The 20,169-nt window shown below is 39.9% G+C and overlaps 1 protein-coding gene across 5 annotated transcripts in view; it reads left to right on the top strand.

The window, feature by feature from the left end:
• The window catches only part of XRCC5 (X-ray repair cross complementing 5), a 104,883-nt gene extending 86,024 nt beyond the window's left edge, over positions 1 to 18,859 (top strand). For all 5 annotated transcript variants that reach the window (XM_051848209.1, XM_002712463.4, XM_017343103.3 and 2 more), the window contains exons 17-21: positions 5,604 to 5,713; positions 6,181 to 6,277; positions 8,414 to 8,481; positions 17,735 to 17,809; positions 18,629 to 18,859. In XM_051848209.1, the coding sequence (XP_051704169.1) occupies positions 5,604 to 5,713; positions 6,181 to 6,277; positions 8,414 to 8,481; positions 17,735 to 17,809; positions 18,629 to 18,643 (365 nt within the window). In that variant the 3' untranslated portion in view covers positions 18,644 to 18,859. The remainder of the gene's footprint in view (positions 1 to 5,603; positions 5,714 to 6,180; positions 6,278 to 8,413; positions 8,482 to 17,734; positions 17,810 to 18,628) is intronic.
• The last annotated feature ends 1,310 nt before the right edge of the window (positions 18,860 to 20,169 follow it).

Raw genomic sequence — 20,169 nt, 5'->3', positions numbered from 1 at the left:
ATGGCGCCAGCCAGAAAAATAACTTTTAATTGAATTTCATTTCATTCCTTACTATAAAGAAGGATAAAAAAAAGCCATGTGAACTTTATCTCTCCTTATTATTGAAATTAAATAATGGCTTATCAATTTCTATCTCCTAGAAATAGACAACTCCTAAAATGGAGTGTTCCCTGTGGGTTCATGCCTGGATACTGTGCCAGGTGGGCCTTAGATCTGCCTTTCTCCTGTGTGTCTCCAATCTGGGGAGGGGGAGAGGGTGGCCATTGTCAGTTGTTTCCCTTCTCCCATGTCTAAAGGCTTCCTCCCAATGGGAGGTTGGTAGGAAGTAGAGAGGGGAACCAGAATATCTCTTTCTCTTGTGTTGGGCAGCATCTCTGGTCCTCCATGGCTTTGCCTACCATGGGACAGGTTCCAAAACTCTAGTTACACCACTATTTCCTTTCTTTCCTTATTCCCCCACACCAAAGGGCTTCTTGCTGTTGCTGATTCCCATTCTTGGTTATAGCTCTTCATCACCTGTGTTAACAGTTACCTACCTTAAGTCTTCTGTATTAAATATTCAGAGTGATTTTTTCTGGTTGGATCTTGACTGACAGTGATATAGTCTCAATCCACAATGACCAATTTATATCATAAAGAGACATAAAGGAAGTCTGTTTGTGATCTGTTTCTGTTTTAGTTGTCTGTATTAAAATAGACTCTTTTTCTTATCAGCAAATGTCTCTTGTAAGTTTCTGGCTTAAAACAGTGTAATTTGTGTGTGGATGTAATTCTTGGCAGACTGGACCATTTGCCTATAATTCTATTTGCTGATGGATTTTTTTTATTCCGTTAGTAATAAGGAGTGCCCTGGCATTATACTTACTTAAGTGCTTTTTATTGGTATTATTTATTTTGTTTTATGAAGATATTGTTGGCTGTATAAATCTGTTCTTAATATTTAAAAATTATTTCATTGCTGATATCTGCAAAATATGCAGATTTTCAATTAATAAAATGTTTATGAGACTTTGAGGTAGTAAGAAGAGTTGAGTTGAGAAACATCCTGAATGGTGTCTGAGTTTAGCAAAATCACTTGCTACGCCTTTATAGCCCTTTCTCTATAATATGATAATAACGTATGACAGATGAATGAGCCTACTACCTTTTTGACTTGTCAGATAGGAGAATTATCTTCACAGACAACAGTGGTAGTGAGTAAATGTAAAGTCAGAGGCAGACAACACCTGATCCTGGCTGTTTTGGCTCTTGTGACTGTGCAACATGAAGAGAGGTAGTCTGTTTTGTGAAACTTTGAATGATGTTGAATGTTTTCTGTTGAGAGGAAAAACGTGTTTTTCAGACTGAATGAGAAAACTGACATTTTCTTCTTATGTAAGCCTTCTAAATCTGGATAAAATTTTGAATATGTTAAAATATTATTGTATTGAAATTAATTTTTATCCACATCTGTGATCGTGTAAGATGCTGAGTTAATACAAAGCACTCATATTTAAATCTTAAAATCCAGAGCAGACACTGTTGAAGTACTCCTTGAGATAAATGACGGCTCTCTGCCTGACTTCGTGTCCTAAGATGAATGACCCTTCCAATGGCCATCTTTAATATTAGCTACTAATGAGTATTACTGAGTCATGGACTAATTCTGAAGAACATTTTGGTGAATTATAATTGGGGCTGTGATTCACTGAGTATGAAGACTGACAGGCCATTCCTTACCCGGTAATGGATATGTGAGCAGAGGGAGGTACCCTGATGACCAGCATTTGCTTAATGCAAAGCAGAGGTTGCTGGGGGAGTCAAAAACACAATCTAGCCTAAATAGAGTAGTATTTTTGTCATACTTTTATTAAAAAGGGCATGGAAATATGAAGTGCCACCAAACTTTGAAAGGAAAATGTCTTGTCTACAACCCGTTCTCATCTTCAGTATATTAAAGTATCATCCATCACAGCTATTCCTTGGTGTTAAATGGTTCATTATAGTCAGTGAACCACAAAATAGTCTAGGAAGAGGGACAGAATTCAGAATCATGTGCCAAATGCACAGACCATATAACTGACTATTCCTGGAAGGGCAAAATCTGTCTCATTGTATTCATTCGTTTTATTGGAAGTTTGGATGTGTTTGTCTGCCTGTGTTCCTGAATCCTCTGGAGGGAGGGAGAGAAGAACCTAACATGTAAATAAGAAAAAACTGAATCTGAATAGGCCCGCAGGTGCATGCCAACTCATTCTTAGGTAGAAACCTCCTATTTTATTTTCTTTTTGTGACTTCTTTCCCATATCATTATTGCAAATGTATAGTTCAAATTTGAATTCACTTTCTTTTAGCCTCTTTTGAATAATTTGTAAGATAGCAATAGTGTGTGTATTCTATTTTAGGATAAAATGTGTCAGAAAGCTCTTTTTTGTTTTTGTTTTTGTAAAGCAGTTTGGACTCCTTAGTGTATAAAACACCTAGTTTTCATTCCTTAGTCCCTTATTCTGTTTATAAACTTTCCTTGTAGTCTTTGTGTCAAATTTGTTTGCAGCAGATAACTTTTTTCTTGAAGTAATCTTTTCCCTTGGTACCTGTGATTGGTATCTTCTGATTTTCTACTGTATTCTCAACCTCCTTCTTCAGCTCTCTTTTCTCTGTCCAACTTCTGATTGTTGTGGTTCCTAAAAGGCTTGATCTTGAATCTCTGTTTTCTCCTACACTTTTTTTTTAAATATAATTTATTTGAAAGTCAGAGTTACAGAGAGAGAGGGAGACACAGAGAGATCTTCGATCTACTGGTTCACTCCCCAGATGGCTGCAAAGATCAGGACTGAGACAGGCTGGAGCCAGGAGCCAGAGCTTCATCTTTGTCTCCCACATAGGTAGCAGGGACACAAGCACTTGGGCCATCTTCCACTGCTTTTTCAGGCCATTAGCAGGGATCTGGATCAGAAGTGGAGCAGCCGCCAGGACATGAACTGGCACCTACATGGGATGCCAGCATTGCAGGTGGTGGCTTTACCTGCTATGCCACAATGCTGGCCCCATTATTCCTTTTAAACACAAATTTCCAAAGACTCTCCATGATTTAAAATATTTCCAAACTCTAGCTCATGTGTATGTTCCTTCTTCTTGAGACTGCTTTCCCTCTAACCTTTTTCTAATTTTTACTCCGTGTTGTTCTTCCTCAACTCCTGCCCAGGTTCTGGACCATTGCTTTTCTCCAAATACACCTTGTACCCTCCTAGCTTTCTTCATTCTTGGGCTTGTTCTGTTCTGTGATCCATCATGGCCAAATTCAGCTAGAAAGCCATGGTAATTAATTCATAAAGTTTCAAAAATCACCAAAGATTGTTAAAAATTCAGGTCAATTAATATATTTATATAATACCTGTAGCTCTCTTCAAATTTTCTACTATTATTATTTTAAAATAGGTATTATATCTGCTGTTAGCCTTTAATCTCTCCGGAGGCAAATTCTCATCTTTAGCTTAATTGTGTCTCGCAGAGGACATAGCCGTATTGTCTTAACACATAGTATTTGTACAATATATATGTACTGGAATAAATTCATGAAAATAATCACTAATTTGAGCAAAGAGAAACATTTATGTTACAACTTCCTAAGAATTTCAAAAGAAATTCAGAACGTGGAATCTCTGGGGTTACTGGTCTGTTAAAGGTTTTTATTTATATCCAGCTATATAACTCCGAGTGAGCTTTATATCACACCATCTGAGAAAGCAGGCTACCATAGTGATATGGGAAATAGCAAACATTTCTGTTACATTGCCTTTCTAATTGAAAAAGAGAGATAGCTTCTATTTGCTTTGAGTTTCTCATTGATCATTTTCTGCTCTGCCTACCAATCAGAGTATATTATTTACCTTGTTTAAAAAGACCCATCTGAACATTCTTCCTCTCCTTTGAATTACAGTTGGATATTAATTCAGTTACAGGATACACTGGTAAAGATTTCTGAAATTTCAGGAAATGTTTCTTTGATTGCTGAAGTTCGAGTGCTTATTATAATAGAGATTGTAATCTCCTAGTTGGTAGAAGAGATTAAATGGTTGCGGGGGATGTTTTTCCCTTGCTGAAAATTGCAGTATTAGAAAATACTTTATCTAGTTTTTTAATCCTTTCCATATGCTGTAAATTTTATAGAAGTAAGAATGTGGCACTGACTTCCTGTCTTTCATGAGGCATTGAGCAATGTTCATATCACTGTGACTCACTGTTGGTGGCCTTGAATCTTTAGAGGTGAATCATTTTATTTTAGAGATTTATTTATTTATTTGAAAGTCGGGGTTACACAGAGAGGAGAGGCAGTGAGAGAGAGGTCTTCCATCTGCTGGTTCACTCCCCAGATGGCCGCAGCGGCTAGAGCTGTGCCCATCTGAAGCCAGGAGCCAGCAGCTTCCTCCAGGTCTCCCATGCGGGTGCAGGGCCCAAGCACTTGGGCCATCCTCCACTGTACTCCCGGGCCACAGCAGAGAGCTGGACTGGAAGAGGAGCAACCAGGACAGAATCCAGCACTCCAACCAGGACTAGAACCCAGGGTACCGGCACCGCAGGCGGAGGATTAGCCTAGTGAGCCGCGGTGCTGGCCTAGATGTGAATCTTGAAAATAGGTTGTTTTAGCATTATATAGACACACATTCTTAATTATCAGAATCCTCAAGTAAGCCTGTGATTTTGGCAAATATGCAGTCTTAGAATATCTTGACCTTTCAGCATAAATTGCCAACCAACCAACCCAGGAGTGGTTTTAGGGTCCAAGGAAGAGTGAGCCTTTAGGCCGTGAATGTTCACCTCCCTTGGTTTATTCTTCTGCACAGATCATAAGTATCAGTTTTGATCTGCTCAGTTCCCTAGTGACTTTTCTGTTTCTGTTTCCAATCCTTTTTCTCATAATGAAGAATGTCTCTTTGTTTATAAGGCAACCTCAAGTAGCATCCCATCTTGGAAATGATAACATTCTTGACATATTTCCTGTTTCTGTGGCATTCATGACACTGCTTTCTGACAGTTCTTGTTTAAGTATTCAGGGCTTGTGGAGTGCTGAGTAACATGGAGAACTTTCAGGTCCAGATAAGGACGTGAGATGTGTAGTAATGACCTCATTCTAATGGGATGTTATGTTGAAACTGGGGCTGGTCTCTTCTCATTTAACCTAGGATTGGTAAAAGATGGGGTTCCCAGGCTCATTATTTTTCACTGACTAGCACTATTTGACCATTATCTTGAGTGGAGTGAGGGAGATCTATTTCCTGTGAATATGTTAGGAAAGGTGTTTTTGATTCATCCAAATGGCTTACAATTTTTGTGGAAAAAATAAACAACTACATCTAATATTTGAAATACTCAAAAGGAATATTTAGCTGTGATTATAAGCATTTTAGAAATTAAATTTTATTTTTTAACAAATAAGTATTACATAAACTTCATGTAAACTGTTGAAATCAGAATTGTGCATCTTGTCTCCCTCTCTGGCTATTATGCATCCTAACCATCCTGAGCTATACTACATACTTACAGGCACATGCCTAGAATCATGCCTTCTCTGTAATAAGCACCACTCACATCCAGGAAAATAAACTTATTGTCTTATATTCTAGCAAGTCACCAGCTTATAAATCACATCGAACAGTTTTTGGATACCAATGAAACACCCTATTTTATGAAGAGCATAGACTGCATCAAAGCCTTCCGGGAAGAAGCCATTGAGGTAACAGTGTCCTTGCTCGTCTTCTTTTCTAAGCAGGTGGCCACTGTCACAGGGGAGAGTTAGCATCCCACAAAGAAGCATGGGCTTTGGAAATTACCATTCTCACTGTGAAGAGCAATGTATTCCAAGAGAAGTAGAAATGACTATACTTATATTACTATCATTGTCATTTCTGAGGGAAAATTAAGGTGTATAGTGGGACTTTTTTTCCCCTGGGAGTTATGTTTTTATAACATGAAAGCTCTGGATTTATGTTCCCATTTAGGGAACCAAGGAAATTTTCACTAAAACCTGCAGTGGCCATCATTACTGTAAAGAATGGACTGATTGTTTTAGAAAAATTAATGGATAGTATATATCGGTGTAATTATTGAGAAGAATATTTATCAACACAGGAGTAGGGATCTGTGAGTCAGAAATTTGTTTCCTCTGATTTGCTGCTGCCTGTGCCCTTCTTGCTACCATAGTTTTCAGAAGAGCAACACTTTAACAGTTTCCTGAAAGGCCTCCGTGAGAAAGTGGAAATTAAGCAATTAAATCATTTCTGGGAAATTGTCGTTCAAGGTAAGGCTTCACTCTCCTTATATTTATGCTTTTTTTTTCCTAAATATACATATAAACTCTAAATATAAATTATATCATATGATATGTTATGTGGGGCCCACTGACTTTTCTGTTTGGCTTTGGGAAATGATTAGGATTCAGTGAACTCAGACTCTTACTTAAGAAACATACATACAGAGTGAAAACCAGTAAGGTCCGTCTTTCACTCTTGGTATAGCACGGCCCATTTCTCTGTTGGGTGAATCAACCAGGGGACAAGCATTGCCCTTTTTCTCAGATACTCAGGCCATTTCAGTGCTGGTCAGTCCACAGCACTGCATTCTGCCCTTGTGTACCTTCCATTACTGTGTGCTTGGACTGTCCCTGTAACTAAGCCAATGTCTGTGTGCACCCAGGCACTCATTCCCCACATATTCATGCTGACCAATACAGATTAAACACAGAAAGAAGGCAATAACACATTCTTTCAGTGTTACACTTGATGTTTCTTTCTTTTTTTTTTTTTTTTAAGATTTATTTATTTATTTGAAAGAGTTACACAGAGAAGGAAAGGCAGAGAGAGAGGTCTTCCATCTGCTGGTTCACTCCCCAATTAGCCACAATGGCCGGAGCTGCGCCGATCCGAAGCCAGGAGCCAAAAGCTTCTTCCAGGTCTCCCATGTGGATGCAGGGGTCCAAGGACTTGGGCCATCTTCTGTTGTTGATCCAGGCCATAGCAGAGAGCTGGATAGGAAGTGGAGCAGCCGGGACTTGAACCTGCGCCCGTATGGGGATGCCAGCCAGCACTGCAGGTGGCGGCTTTACTCTTATACCACAGCACCAGTCCCTACACTTGATGTTTCATTTCCTTCATGATCTTTGACCATATTTTTAGCCTGATCTAATTTCTCTCAGCACCCAAGTATTATATATTCCTTATTAAAATATGTATTATGAAAAAATTATGATCAGTGATATGAATGGTTCACTTATAGTAGAGTTGCAAAATTAGTTTCAACCTATCTTTCTGTGCAAAGTCTGTATAAAAGGAGTTGCATACCTATCCAACCTCTAACAGGCAGCTTTTCATCACAGAGACAACTGTTTCTCTGACAGTCAATTTTTCAGCCCTTTAACTTCTACACTGGGGAAACAAAAGCAATTAGAATAGGTGGTGAATGGGACTTACTCAAATCATTTTTGTGTCTCTGCTACTGACCCAGTAGACGAAAGAGATTGATTTTGATATTTATTGAATGCCTACAGCACAATACTTGCTGAAAGGAACTTGCAGATCATATACAAGATACATATTTTCTGATAACTTGTATGCTATTGAGAGAATACATATGACCTGTGCCATTTCCAGTACAAATGGATGCTAAATGCATGTGCTTTTCTGAAAGTATATTGTACAGCAACCATTTGAGGTAGGAAAATATCTTAGAAATAAGAGAAAACTAGAAAGTAAGTTTTCTGTCCTTGATTTGCTCTCACAGAGCTAAAATTAAGGCACTGTGCTAAATGATAGACATGCCCATTGTTAAGAGCATTTTTCCTCCCTACCTAGTCCTCTGGCCATTCCATCAGCCAGTAACAATGCTGCAAATCAGAATGTACTTGTGTGCAGAGTTCCCTGTCGTGTACCTGATGGGTTTGGACAAAAGCATATACCCATTCAGTTATTTATTTAATGAACTTCTGCTGTGTACTGTTACTTACAAGAGTAAGGCCTAGCCCCAGTCCTTGAAAGTGTTGCCCGTTGGAGAGATAACATGTGTGCCAATAGTTATCCAAGATATGCTGAGAGCCATTTCAAAGGGATAAACACTGTAATCTGAGAATTTTAAAGAAAGGGAGACTGTTTCTATCTGGTAACAGTGGATCGAGGAAGGCTTCATGGAGCAGGTGGCATTTGGGATGTCGTCTTTATTGCCAATTACACAAACCAAAATAGGAGAAGAAAGAATACTCGCATAAGATAAAGTGAACAGTGTGAATTCATTGCCTTTGTAGCTTTATATGTCTTCTAGAAGAGAGCACCTTTATCGTTTTTAAACGTCTCCAGCAAAGAGGTGGGAGGGGGTGTGGAGGCAAAGAAAATGGAATCAGTTTGATTCTTTGTGTTTGGATTGTTCACTGTGAATTACATTTCAGATGGAATTACTCTGATCTCCAAAGATGAGGCCTCTGGAAGTTCTGTCACAGCTGAGGAAGCCAAACAGGTATTGAGGAATAATTCCCTATCTTTGGATAACTATTGCAGTGGACATTATCTTGTCCCTTCCCTTGAAGTTTAATTTGTAGGTAACTGAAGTGGTGCACCCATTCTTTATTTAACCTTGCAAGCAAATTGCTTCAACTGCAGCATTCTCATGGGAAAAATTGTAGTCTTAACTCAGTTTCCCTTTGGCCATGGTTATGTTCCTAGAACTCACCTGTAATCCTATGTCCTGTAGCTCTAGAGCTGCTGAACTCTGTAGTACATACAAGTTTAGTGTTGTTCCTGGTAAGGACTATGAAATCCATCTAGCCCAGTAAGTCCCATGCTGGCCACACATTGGTCACCTAGAGCTGTTTTGTTTTTGTTTTTTTAACTGATTAAAATTCAGAATCACCCTGGAGATTCTGATGGTTTGTAGGTCCTGGGCAACTTAAATAAAATTTAAAAAAAATAAAAAAGGATAAAGTTCCTGACATTCACTCAGTTAGTCACTGAGTGATCCTGTCCTGCCAGCATGGTCCCTGGCCCCAGGCAGTAACCAAGCTTCCAAGCTTTCTGAGACCCAGAAAATAACTTCACCGGCTAAGGGAGAGCTACGTCTGCTGTTGATAGACAGAAATCTGTTAGGGGAATGGCATGAATAAACTGGAAATATTTGTCATGGGCTAAATTCAGGCCCAGTGGAAAGTGCTGTGAATTTTCAACTTAATATAGGAATTTGACAGAAACCGCAGGAAGAGAAGTAAGTCAGAATATACAGTAATTTTTGTTAAGCACTTTTCCTAGCAAAGGTTTTGTTGAAGAACAGATATTTCCTGCTATTGGGGAGTAAGATCTACAATTTTAGAAGCATCCTTTAAGGTGATGATTATGGTCTCGGAAGAGGTTCCACAGTGTCACCCTCTTCTGCCATAATGGGCTTGAGTATATCACTGGAATTATGGGCTTTATTTCTGTCCCAGTAGAACATACATATATGCGTGTGTGTGTGTGTGTGTGTGTATACCAATAGTGTGTGTGTGTATACATATATTAATAGTGTGCATGTGTTGTATATATATAGAGAGAGGGAGAGAGTGTGTTTATATATATATATGTATGTGTGTGTGTGTGTGTGTGTGTGTATATATATATATATATATAGAGAGAGAGAGAGACAGAGAGAGAGAGATTGACTGAAGAGTGTTTATTTACATCAATCAGTACTCCAAATGGGCACCATCGTCTAGTCAAGTTGAGACACAATATTAACCATCATGTAGGGTGCTACTTATCAGTTTTTGGTAAACAAGTACAAGTCAAGATAAATAATGTAATTCTAGTCAATTCTGCATTAAAAAACCTTTCATGCAGGTGAGAGCTCGGCATATATTATAGTTGTTGGAGGAAGCAGGGAATGTGGGGAGCAACTCGGACTAGACTAAGTTACTGGAATTAAGACTTATTCTATGCATCTGCTTTCCCACAATATGGCGCTGAGAAGGGAAACAGCTTCTACACAGCTGCCTCCAGTTCAACCAATAAACTGTAGGACCTGCTCCTGATTGGAGGAGAGCAGCGTACTCGGCGTTGTGGGTAGCAGAGTTGGGATTGGTGGAAGAGGACTATAAAGGAGGAGAGAGACAACATGCACGAGGAACATCTAAGGGGACCATCTATCTGAAGGAACACCTGTGCAGCCCCCGAGAGAGCCGGCCGGCGGTGTGCCGCTCCCCTGCGGAAGTGGGGAAAGTGGCCAGGGGGAACCGCCCTTCCACGGAGGTGGAAGGGTCGGTAGCCAACCCGGGAAGAACCAGCAGCAAACCCGGGGAGGGCCGAGCAGACGAAAGAACAGCGCAGGGTCCTGTGTTGTTCCTCCGTGAAGAGGGGGAGCGACAAGGGAACACATCTCAGCCAAAGATGTCATAGCTAACTGAATCCAGAATATTAGAGAAGAAAAAAATCTAAAAGGGATAATACACTTGCAAATTGTCTGCGGCTTGTCTGTATTGTAAATGCAGTATCATCTTTGAAGTTGAAAGGCACGAAGCCTAAGCATCACAGATATGAATGTCTGATAATTAAGGTATAGAAATTGCAGGTAATGACTAGGTATGAAGTAGTATTCTTAGATGATGCTGCTATCACCAAAACTTATTTCAGGTATAGTTGAAGACAACTCTGGAAACTTGATCATCTTTGAATAGGGAGGACAAGTGGAGAGAATCCCTTCTATTCCCGCTATTGGCTGCCTACCTGACTGATGTCTTCTTTTGGAGCACAGTGTTTTCATAGTCAAGACACAATAGTACCAGCAAAACTTAACTTCACTGTCCTTGGTAGATAAGAAATCAAGAAATTCGCCTAAAATGTTCTGAGTTCTAGCTCTGTGCTAGACACATTTATATACATTATCTCATAGCCTTTCAAAAAAAGTATTCTGTACATTCACCTTGCCTGCTCTTTCACATCTAGAAATGATATTTTTCTGTTTTCACATTTACCAGTGCTCTGGCCAGTTTAATATTTGTACAAATATTTATATGACAATTTTGACTTCTAAACAGCATTCACATTGTATAAATACTCCTCTGGAACACTGTTACATCATGACTAGATACTGGTAGAAAATAATGATCATTGAAATTTTGTATGTATCTAACTGCAGAACTTAGGAGGCCAGTATTACCTCCATGATCCTCACAGGGGTCTGCTAAGAATGAGAAGGAGCAGGAACAACCACTTCTATTACCCTGGGGAGCCAGGCCCCAGAAAAGTCAAAGGAGATACACCGTGAGCCCTCAGAGGCAGCAAGGATAAAAATGCTGGTTCTTTGGCATTGCACTGACATTCATTCCTCAATAGATTAAATATTATAAAAGGACTCTTGGACCAACAATCTCTAAAACATCTTAGACCCTGTCTGCCTCATGTCCACAACTGACCCTCTGACCCATTGCCAGCTGGTGGTTAGAAGGACCAGAAAGCCATGGAGTAGAACCTGAATTCCATTCTGCCTTCAGCACATACTCTGACCTCTGACATTCAAGGTTATGCCTTTATATCTGTTTTAATAACACAGTACCCTTTGTTTTATTTTTTCAGAATGAAAATTTGATCCTTTGTTTTTAAGATGCTTTTAAGTGACATCTGTTGCTTTCTTTATACAGAGAAGTGTAGAAGGGAGAGTACACACTTGTACAGGTGATACTGGGGAGAATTGCAGGGTAAGAGTCCTGCCCAAGAAAACTTGTTCCTTATGGTTTAGATAACGATTGACACACTTCAAGTATGTCTTAGCCAGATCAGGGAAGTATAATCACTTTTGAGACCATTTACTGAAGTGTTCATTTACATTGCCTTCAAGTGTCAAGTTTGATCGTTTTCCAAATAATAATTTCAAGGAACTTGGTATAATCACAGAGATGGAAGAACAGTCCTCACAGTCCATTTAAATTCTTTTAAGATATTTACTGTAAGTTATTTAAAGTTAGCAAGCTGTCAGATTCTTGCTATTAAATGTTAACATTTGAAAGGAAATAATTATCCAGGGATGTTCATCTTAAATGAAAATTAAATTATAACTTTACACTTGAACAACATTTTAAGAAGAGCTGTTTCCCTCTGATGTGTTCTGGAAATATGCGGTTTTTATGGGTCTTTGAGAAACAGAGATAAGCCAGTTCTGCTGTAGAAATGGAAAGTTCTTCCATGACATGAGTTTAATTTAGAGTCACTTTCTTTTAAAGTTTCTTGATATCTTATTTCATTTTGAAACCTAGGCATAAATGTGGCCTCTCTTTTGTACCCATTTTAATTATCATTATAAACCTGTCAGTTCTTTCACTTAATTTTTTCTATTTCCAGTTGGTATTGTTAGGCCGTTAGCACTTGAAGTCTAGTAAAGTCTTTGTAAAGTCCTTGTGTACCTTTGATCCATCAGCTCATCTGTTCTACACAGCTGTTTGTGGGTAGGAGAGGTAAAATATTTCTGAGGTCTCAAAGCAGCCACTGAGCAAGAATTTAGTTCTAAAACTGACCTGCTCTACCCTGCCAATCTTCCATTCTTTATTCCATGTCAAGAACACAGTGGGGTATTTGCTATAACAAAATACGTGAGGTTGTGTACTTTATGAAGAAAAAAGGCTTATTTAGCTCAGTTTTGGGGACTGGCAGTCCAAGATTGAGCAGCTCCATCAACTCATGGTCTGTGAGGTTCTGATTGCATCCCAACAGCAGGAATACGTGCACTAGACAAAGATAGTGAGACAGGAAGCCTGAGCTTGGGAAGGGGCCAGTCTCACCCTTTTATAATAACCTATTCCCACAAGAACTAACTGAGGTCCCATGAGAAGTACTTGAATCTTTACCAAGAGCCACACCTCCAGTGACCTTACCTGTGCCAAGCCCCTAATAGGTTCTACCACAAAGCTTTCAACACATAAACCCTGGGGGAACACAATCAAACCATACCTAAGCCACAACAGTGGGGAAAGAGGATTTTTTTTGCCATGGCTTTGGAATATTCTTTTTCACAGGCTTCAGAGAAGCTGAGCTATGTGTAAATAAACATTTGATATAAGCTCTATGGGGTGGTGGGGGGAAATTGTCTTTTTAGCACTTGTTTTTCTTGTAATGGCCTAATCTGTCCTTCATTGTTGTGGCTGACATTTATTGATCTTCCACCTTAGTATCACAGACACTCAGAGCTTAGTGATCTGGTCCTCTCACTAGCACCATCCAGAGTGGTGAAGCTGATTAGCTCAGTGTCCCACAGCAAACAAACCCTGGACTCCTTCTCCAGTCACCTTTCCCCTCCACCTTGATGCCACCTCTTCATACCTCTGCCCTACGATATGACCAGCCACATCTACCTAGAGAAAGGATACTCTGCTGTCTCTTCTCTCAAGAATATGCTTAAGAGTTTTATATGTGTAAGTGACAAGATATTGCCAGAGCCTTGAGAGGGACTGTAAAACAAAGTTTAAGAATTGTTTCTTGTGAACAGTTTTCTCAAACTGCTGACACCTGTTAGACCCCATGACATTTTCCTTTGTTCTTTCTTGCTTTCCTTTGCTCCTTAAATTTCTATGTAGTTTTCCCATATGCTACTCTAAGAAGGCAATAGTAAAAATATTACAATTTTATCTACTAGTTGTTAAGAGTTTAATACTTTTAAGATACAATTTTTAAATATGTGTTGAGGCAGAATATACATAGTTAATGCACAAATTGTTAAGTGTGCAACTTGAATTTTCACATATTCATATTCCTAAGTACCTGCACCCCAGATAAAAATAATAGAACATTTCCCTCACCCCAGAAAGCTTCCTGGCACCTCCCCAGTCAGAACTCTCCAAGACAACCAGTGTTGTGACTTCTGTCACCTAAAACTAGTTTTGCCTGTTCTTGACCTTCATATAACTGGAATCATGCTGTTTTTGATTCATCATTTTAAGAGTTATTCATCCTCTAGTATAGCCATGTAGTATCCTTTTTTACCACACTTTGTTTTTGTTTTTTGTTTTTTGTTTTTTTTTTTTTTCATTTTCCTGTGATGGACACTGGATTGTTTTCAGAATTTGACAGTTACAAATATAGACGCTATGAACATTCTTGTACATACCATTTGGTGACCTATATTGAGTATATTTGTAGGAATTAGAACAAAGAACTTAGATGACCACAAAGCATTTTGTACAAAGACTCAGCATGATGCCATGCACCAGCTGGGGTAATTAGTAGTATTTCCACTTCAGTTTTGAGGTAAATGAGTTATAGGAAGCTCAGGGGCTTACCCAGGTTTCTGAGAAACTGGCAGAGCTTTGGTTATGATGTGTTCTCCACACCGTGATGGCACATTTCTCTGCTGTACTCTGTTGCCTTTATAGTGTGAAATAAGCTACAGGTGGCATTAATGAAACCCAATGTATGTCACTTTAGGCAAAATTTGGGCAAACTGATGTGTGATGTGTGTTCTTCATGATACTTTTATATATATATGAATGTGGATGCTTCTTTGAAGTCACTTGATGGTGTTGAAATCAGCCTGATGGAAGCCAGATGTTTCTGATTTGGCAAGAAGTAAGAGTCTGAGCTGGTTGTTAGCTTTTAATGTCATTGAGGAACAGGACTGGCAGTTTCTATACAGTGGCTGTTGATTCCATTTCTCTGCTTGTGGCCAGGATTGTATTTCAGTGTGCTTGAAAAGTAGTAGTCTGTCTATTTCATCAAAATCTCCAGGTAAGGAGGCTCTGCTATGCTAACCCCAAGCAAATGATGGTGGTTTTGAGGGAAGACAAGTGGGTCACCCAAGTGTCCTATTTATTCTCTAATTTCTCGGCATATTGCAAAGGGAAGGAACATGAAAAAAATTGAGAGTTGACTCCCACCCCTTTCTGCTGCATTCAGAGAATCTGTTCTTTTCATTGAGAATGCAGGCCAATCAGTGAATTCTCTGCTGTGTCTCAAGCTTCCCTGTCACTGCACAGCCTGGAAATGACTTGCCGGTAAAACTCTGATGAGGAGAAGTGATACGTGTAAGAGATCAGCCTTGCTGGGAGCTTCGGGAAGGATAATGGATGGCAGCCCAGCTTTTAGCCATAATTTGCTTACACAGAAATGTGAAGCAGATCTGTCAGGAAAATCAGTTGCAGATGTTTAGCACTTGATGGAAATCAAGGGTTTTTTTTTTTTCCTGCTGCTCCCATCTTCATAGGAATATGATGTAATCTCAAAGATGTGCCATTTGTGTTTAATTATATATATATTGGTCATACTGTGCAGACAGCCCTGTCTTAATTTAGCCTTTAATTGCAGTGTGAAAGGGACTTTGCAAGTAGGGAGTGCATGGGAATTGGAGCTTTTAGAGGCTAAGTGCAAGAAAAGCATTAGGGATTTTCTAGATTCATCACAAGTACCTACCATGGATCAGGTCACTAAGGCAAAAGTTAGAGTGAACTATACAGCCTTTGAACCTGTGGAGTTTGTCTTGCAGCTCTGCTTTTTGGTATCTTTACCCCAGTTGGATACATCTTATCCTTTAGCCAGTTATTTCTTTTTTTTTTTTTTTTAAAGGCAGAGTGGACAGTGAGAGAGACAGAGAGAAGGGTCTTCCTTTGCCGTTGGTTCACCCTCCAATGGCCGCCGCAGCCAGCGCGCTGCGGCCGGCGCACCGCACCGATCCAAAGGCAAGAGCCAGGCACTTATCCTGGTCTCCCATGGGGTGCAGGGCCCAAGCACTTGGGCCATCCTCCACTGTACTCCCTGGCCACAGCAGAGAGCTGGCCTGGAAGAGGGGCAGCCAGGACAGAATCCAGCGCCCTGACCAGGACTAGAAGCCGGTGTGCCGGCGCCACTAGGCGGAGGATTAGCCTATTGAGCCGCAGCGCCGGCCGCCAGTTATTTCTGATGAGGGAAAATCATGTAGTGGTTAATGACAATGAATGAACAGGGGATGGAAGGTGAAAACCAAAGATCATTTTTATAGTCATGCTTAACTTGGGAATCTAGGATAGCACACAATGGTTTAGACATAAACCATTCACAGGTATTGATTTCATATTCATTTATCTATATTTGGCCTTTAGATATCTTTATTAATAACCCTCCAGAATAAGTAAATAGATTAGTGATACAGAAATTGCATCACAATTCTGGCCCAGACAGACCATCTGCCCCCCATTACTAGAATTCTCTATCTCATACCATTGATAAGGTATTGATTGAAGAGACCTAGCCCTAGATAGTCCTCCACAGTCTACTCCACAGTCAGGAGTATGGAAAGATACATATGTGTCCTTAAAAGAAGATAAGTTCCTGAATCTTTCAGTGCAACTGGAAGTTAATGAATAGTGAGGTGGTTTGAGAGGGAAAGAAGTCCACGAAAGAAGTTGAGTCAACAAACTAATTATCATGGTCATGTCCAAGGTGCTGAAAAAGGCAGTGCCTGGTTGTACAGAAGCAGCCTCCTCTGTTGCCACTTCATTACTTGTCGTACCTGAGAAATCGAAGGGCGGGTGGAGCTTGCTTCCTGACATTTGCTGTGTACAGCCTACTGCAACTATTAACAGGTGCCTTTGGTTTATGAATTTTTAAGATACACAGTTTATTTAGAGAGCTTAGGTTTTAAAGGCCCTGGTTGTGTCCACGCTACTGTAAAAATAACAGGAATACATAGGGAAAGCAGTTGTTGCCATTTTTTCGTGTTGGTTGAGAAAAGTATAGCTGCATTTTTCCCTCTTGGGTGGAGGCAACTGCTGGAGAGCAGAGCTGAGTGAGAAGACTCCACCGCATGCTACCCCTGAGGAGCAGTAACAGAGAGAGGCAGACCCTGCCTTCCACCACCCCCTTTATAATCCTCCTACGTCTTCTCTCTGTTGCCACCTGGAGCACTAATCTGCCAGAAACTCAGCTTCTCATGTTGTGATACAGAGGCATTAACAGAACCCAGCTCTTAGATACAGTAGCCGCATGGCTTCAGGAAAAGATTCCTGCCTCTGTCTCTTGAAGGGACTGATGGGTATTTCGAAGGGCACTGACTACTTTCTAAAACCTGACTGTCATTCCTGGATCCTTGCAGACGTAACCTCAGGGCATTTGCTCTTCTAGGTCTCTGCCTTTTATGTGCCCCAGGTCTAGAACACTCATGCTGAACACACATTTTCTCATCCATTTCTCATCTACCTGTTTCAAACAGTTTCTAACACAAGTGGAAGGATTTCCATAAAAGTAATTAAGCAACTTCCAAGCTCACCTATTTTTGTGTTTATCTCTTACAAGAAATTGTCCTTTTACTTCTTTGTCCATAATGGTGTTCAAGAATAGATGATTATAATATCAACTTGATTTCTTTGCTTCTTTGAAAAGAGACCAAGACATAAATGCCTGGGGTTCTTGGTTATTTTTGTAGCCATAACACACCATCTTATCCCCTGTGGAAGCAGAAACAAAAGTAGAAGTAGCAGGTGTCCACAGTGCTAATACCAGACCCTCCACACAGTCCCTATCTTGGCCACTCCTGTCATTTCCTCCCTCTTCAGAGATGTTCTCTGGTGACTAATTAGTGTGAACTAATGAACCTCAAAGCTGCTTCTCTCATCCAGAGCCAAATGAAGGCAAGTATGCCAAGACAATGTTTATTTGGAGCCATTTGCAGTGAGACTTTGCTAAGCACACCTTTTTAGGTTTGCCTGTGGTGATGCTAGTATATTGGTCCCTCCATCAAAGGAGGCAAAAGTGTCATTACAGTCCCATGACTGCCTTCTTATTCACAGTTTCTGGCCCCCAAAGAAAAACCTAATGAAGACGCAGCAGCCGTATTTGAAGAAGGTGGTGATGTGGACGATTTAGTAAGTACTTTTCACTATGCACCTGGTGTTCTATTGATTGAAATTGAGAGGTAACTACAGCCACCAAGACTGTTTATCATAAACTTGTGTCTTATTTGTGTTTTAATTCCTAACACACCAGATGCTCTCTACACTATTCTTTATTGCCATTATAAATGTAATCAGGTAAGTGGTTTCATGGCAAGTCCTGCATTCTGTGGTTTCAGCTATTGGTCATTCAGATAATCCTCTCCTATGAAGGACTTAAAAAAGAGCTAGGAAGGTATTCTCTTAGTAGCAAAGTATTATAATTTACTGAAATTGCTCTTAACCAAAAACAAGCAATAGAACATGCAATTTGTGTGGGCTGACAAACAAAAACAACCTTTAAAAAGTCTGCTTCTTAACTATGCTCAATTAACTTAATACAAACAAAATAGATGGATAGGCACTGGAGAAATTCTGGGCATCATGACACTATGTCATGGAATGCTGGGAAGTAAATGTTGGCTTTTGTATCCATCTTCCACATTTGGGAACCTCCTGCCTTTAAAAAGGTCTCATGTGACAACTGTCTAGCAAAAACTTTTATACTACCAGAAGCAAAAGCATACTACAAAAACTGCATACTAAAAAGATGTCAGCATTTTGGGGGAGAAGTTCTTGGTATTGAAATGAGATACTTAATATTTAATGCCTGAGATAGCAGTGAATAAGTGTGTGCAGGTCCGTACATACCTCCCAGTGTAGAGATCTCTGTCATAAAAACTTCTCTTACCAGAGAAGCAATAGTCTGAGGTTAGCTTGCTTGCTTCCTAAATATGTGCTCCTTGTTTACAGCTGGACATGATGTAGGTCGTGGACCTATGAAGAATCTAACATGCATCATTATCGTGCTGGGAGTACCAGCAGAACAAACTGGAGGAGGCCAGCCAAGGGGAACCAGAAGCCCTGGAGATGGTCCCAGTGGGTTACTCAGGAGTGATTCGGCTGATTTTCTGTGTGATGATACATTGTAAGGCATAATTTAGACCTCATGCAAGTTTATAAAAAGTCATTGTTATTTTCTGATTGGTGTTTTATTTCTTTTGTGGTCTTACCAATCTCAATACATTACAGTGTTGCTCTTCTGGAGAAAAGACCTTCTTGCCCCACTTCTACCATATCAGGGAACTTTGAACAAAGATCGAAAACTGAAAAATTAATGAGCAGTAATTAGGGTTATATCATTTCATTGTTCTACTTGAGGATCTCAAAGAGAGGACATTTAGTTTTATTAAAACACTTCTTAATGCCTCAGTTTTTCCTTTTTCTGCCTAAATCAGCTTTCATATCTTTCTGGATGATATCTCCTTTCAAACATAAGGAAATAGCAAAGCCCTTACCCTCTGTGAACACCCCCACTCTTGGCAGTATGGGGAGTTCCTCTCGCAAACATCAGTCTATCAGACCAGGATAAGCTTGAACCAAGGTAGTCCTTTAGACCTTCTGACACTTTTTTATTTAGATTGTCCATAGCAAGATTTCTGCTTCTGTAACCCTGCCTTTACCTAAATTATCTGAATAACTCAAAGAAGAAGTGAGTCTCACAGACTAGAGAGAAAGGACTAAATTGGCTGTGTAATTTCCAAATCCATTTCATGCAGGCACAGTGTATGTGCTTTGTAGGCTTAGTCATAGCGTGGTGTTTTGAGTAAGGACATCATATTTTGTGTTAACACACCAGGGTCCCATTTCCCTGCAATGTGATTTGCAGATCACTGACTGCGGCCCCAGTTGTCTTTGATCTTCTAATGTCACTAACGCATCATTAACTTTACTGACTGACTCAGAGAAGGGGCAGGAATCAGAGGGAACTCACCCCCTAGCACTTGCACACGACCCTGCGCATCTCCAGTGCCCCCTAGAGATGCTCCCGTGTTGAGAACCATGATTTTCTTATTAAAAATTAAAAATTTACTAAAAATTATTAAAAATAAATTATTAAAAATTTGCTAGTGGCTCTGCATACAAAACACAACAACTTTGAGGTTATTTTGCATTTACAAAACTGGTATTATTTTAAGTGTTGGATTTTAATCTTATGCCGATTAATTCACACATGCAGTTTAGAATCTTGGAAAATTCGGAAGACCGCATTGGGGGTCAAGCAGTTTTCATCCAGTCCAGAATGGATTTGAAAATATACAGACACAGATCTCTACTTCTATTTTGAATGTACGCTGTGCTAATCACTGACTTTGCAGCTAATTTTGTTTCAGCACCAGGTACTCTGTTTAGTGCACTCTGTCCTGTGGGCCTCTTTTCCTATTATTCCCTCCTCCCTCAGGTACTGTGGGTTGAGAACACAAGCTGCTGGCCTATTTAGAGTGGAGACCATG

Source organism: Oryctolagus cuniculus, chromosome 3, assembly GCF_964237555.1.
Source record: "Oryctolagus cuniculus chromosome 3, mOryCun1.1, whole genome shotgun sequence".
Classification (NCBI taxonomy): domain Eukaryota; kingdom Metazoa; phylum Chordata; class Mammalia; order Lagomorpha; family Leporidae; genus Oryctolagus; species Oryctolagus cuniculus.
The sequence above is the reverse complement of the archived record's forward strand: the minus strand, read 5'-3'. Positions and strand labels throughout refer to the sequence as shown.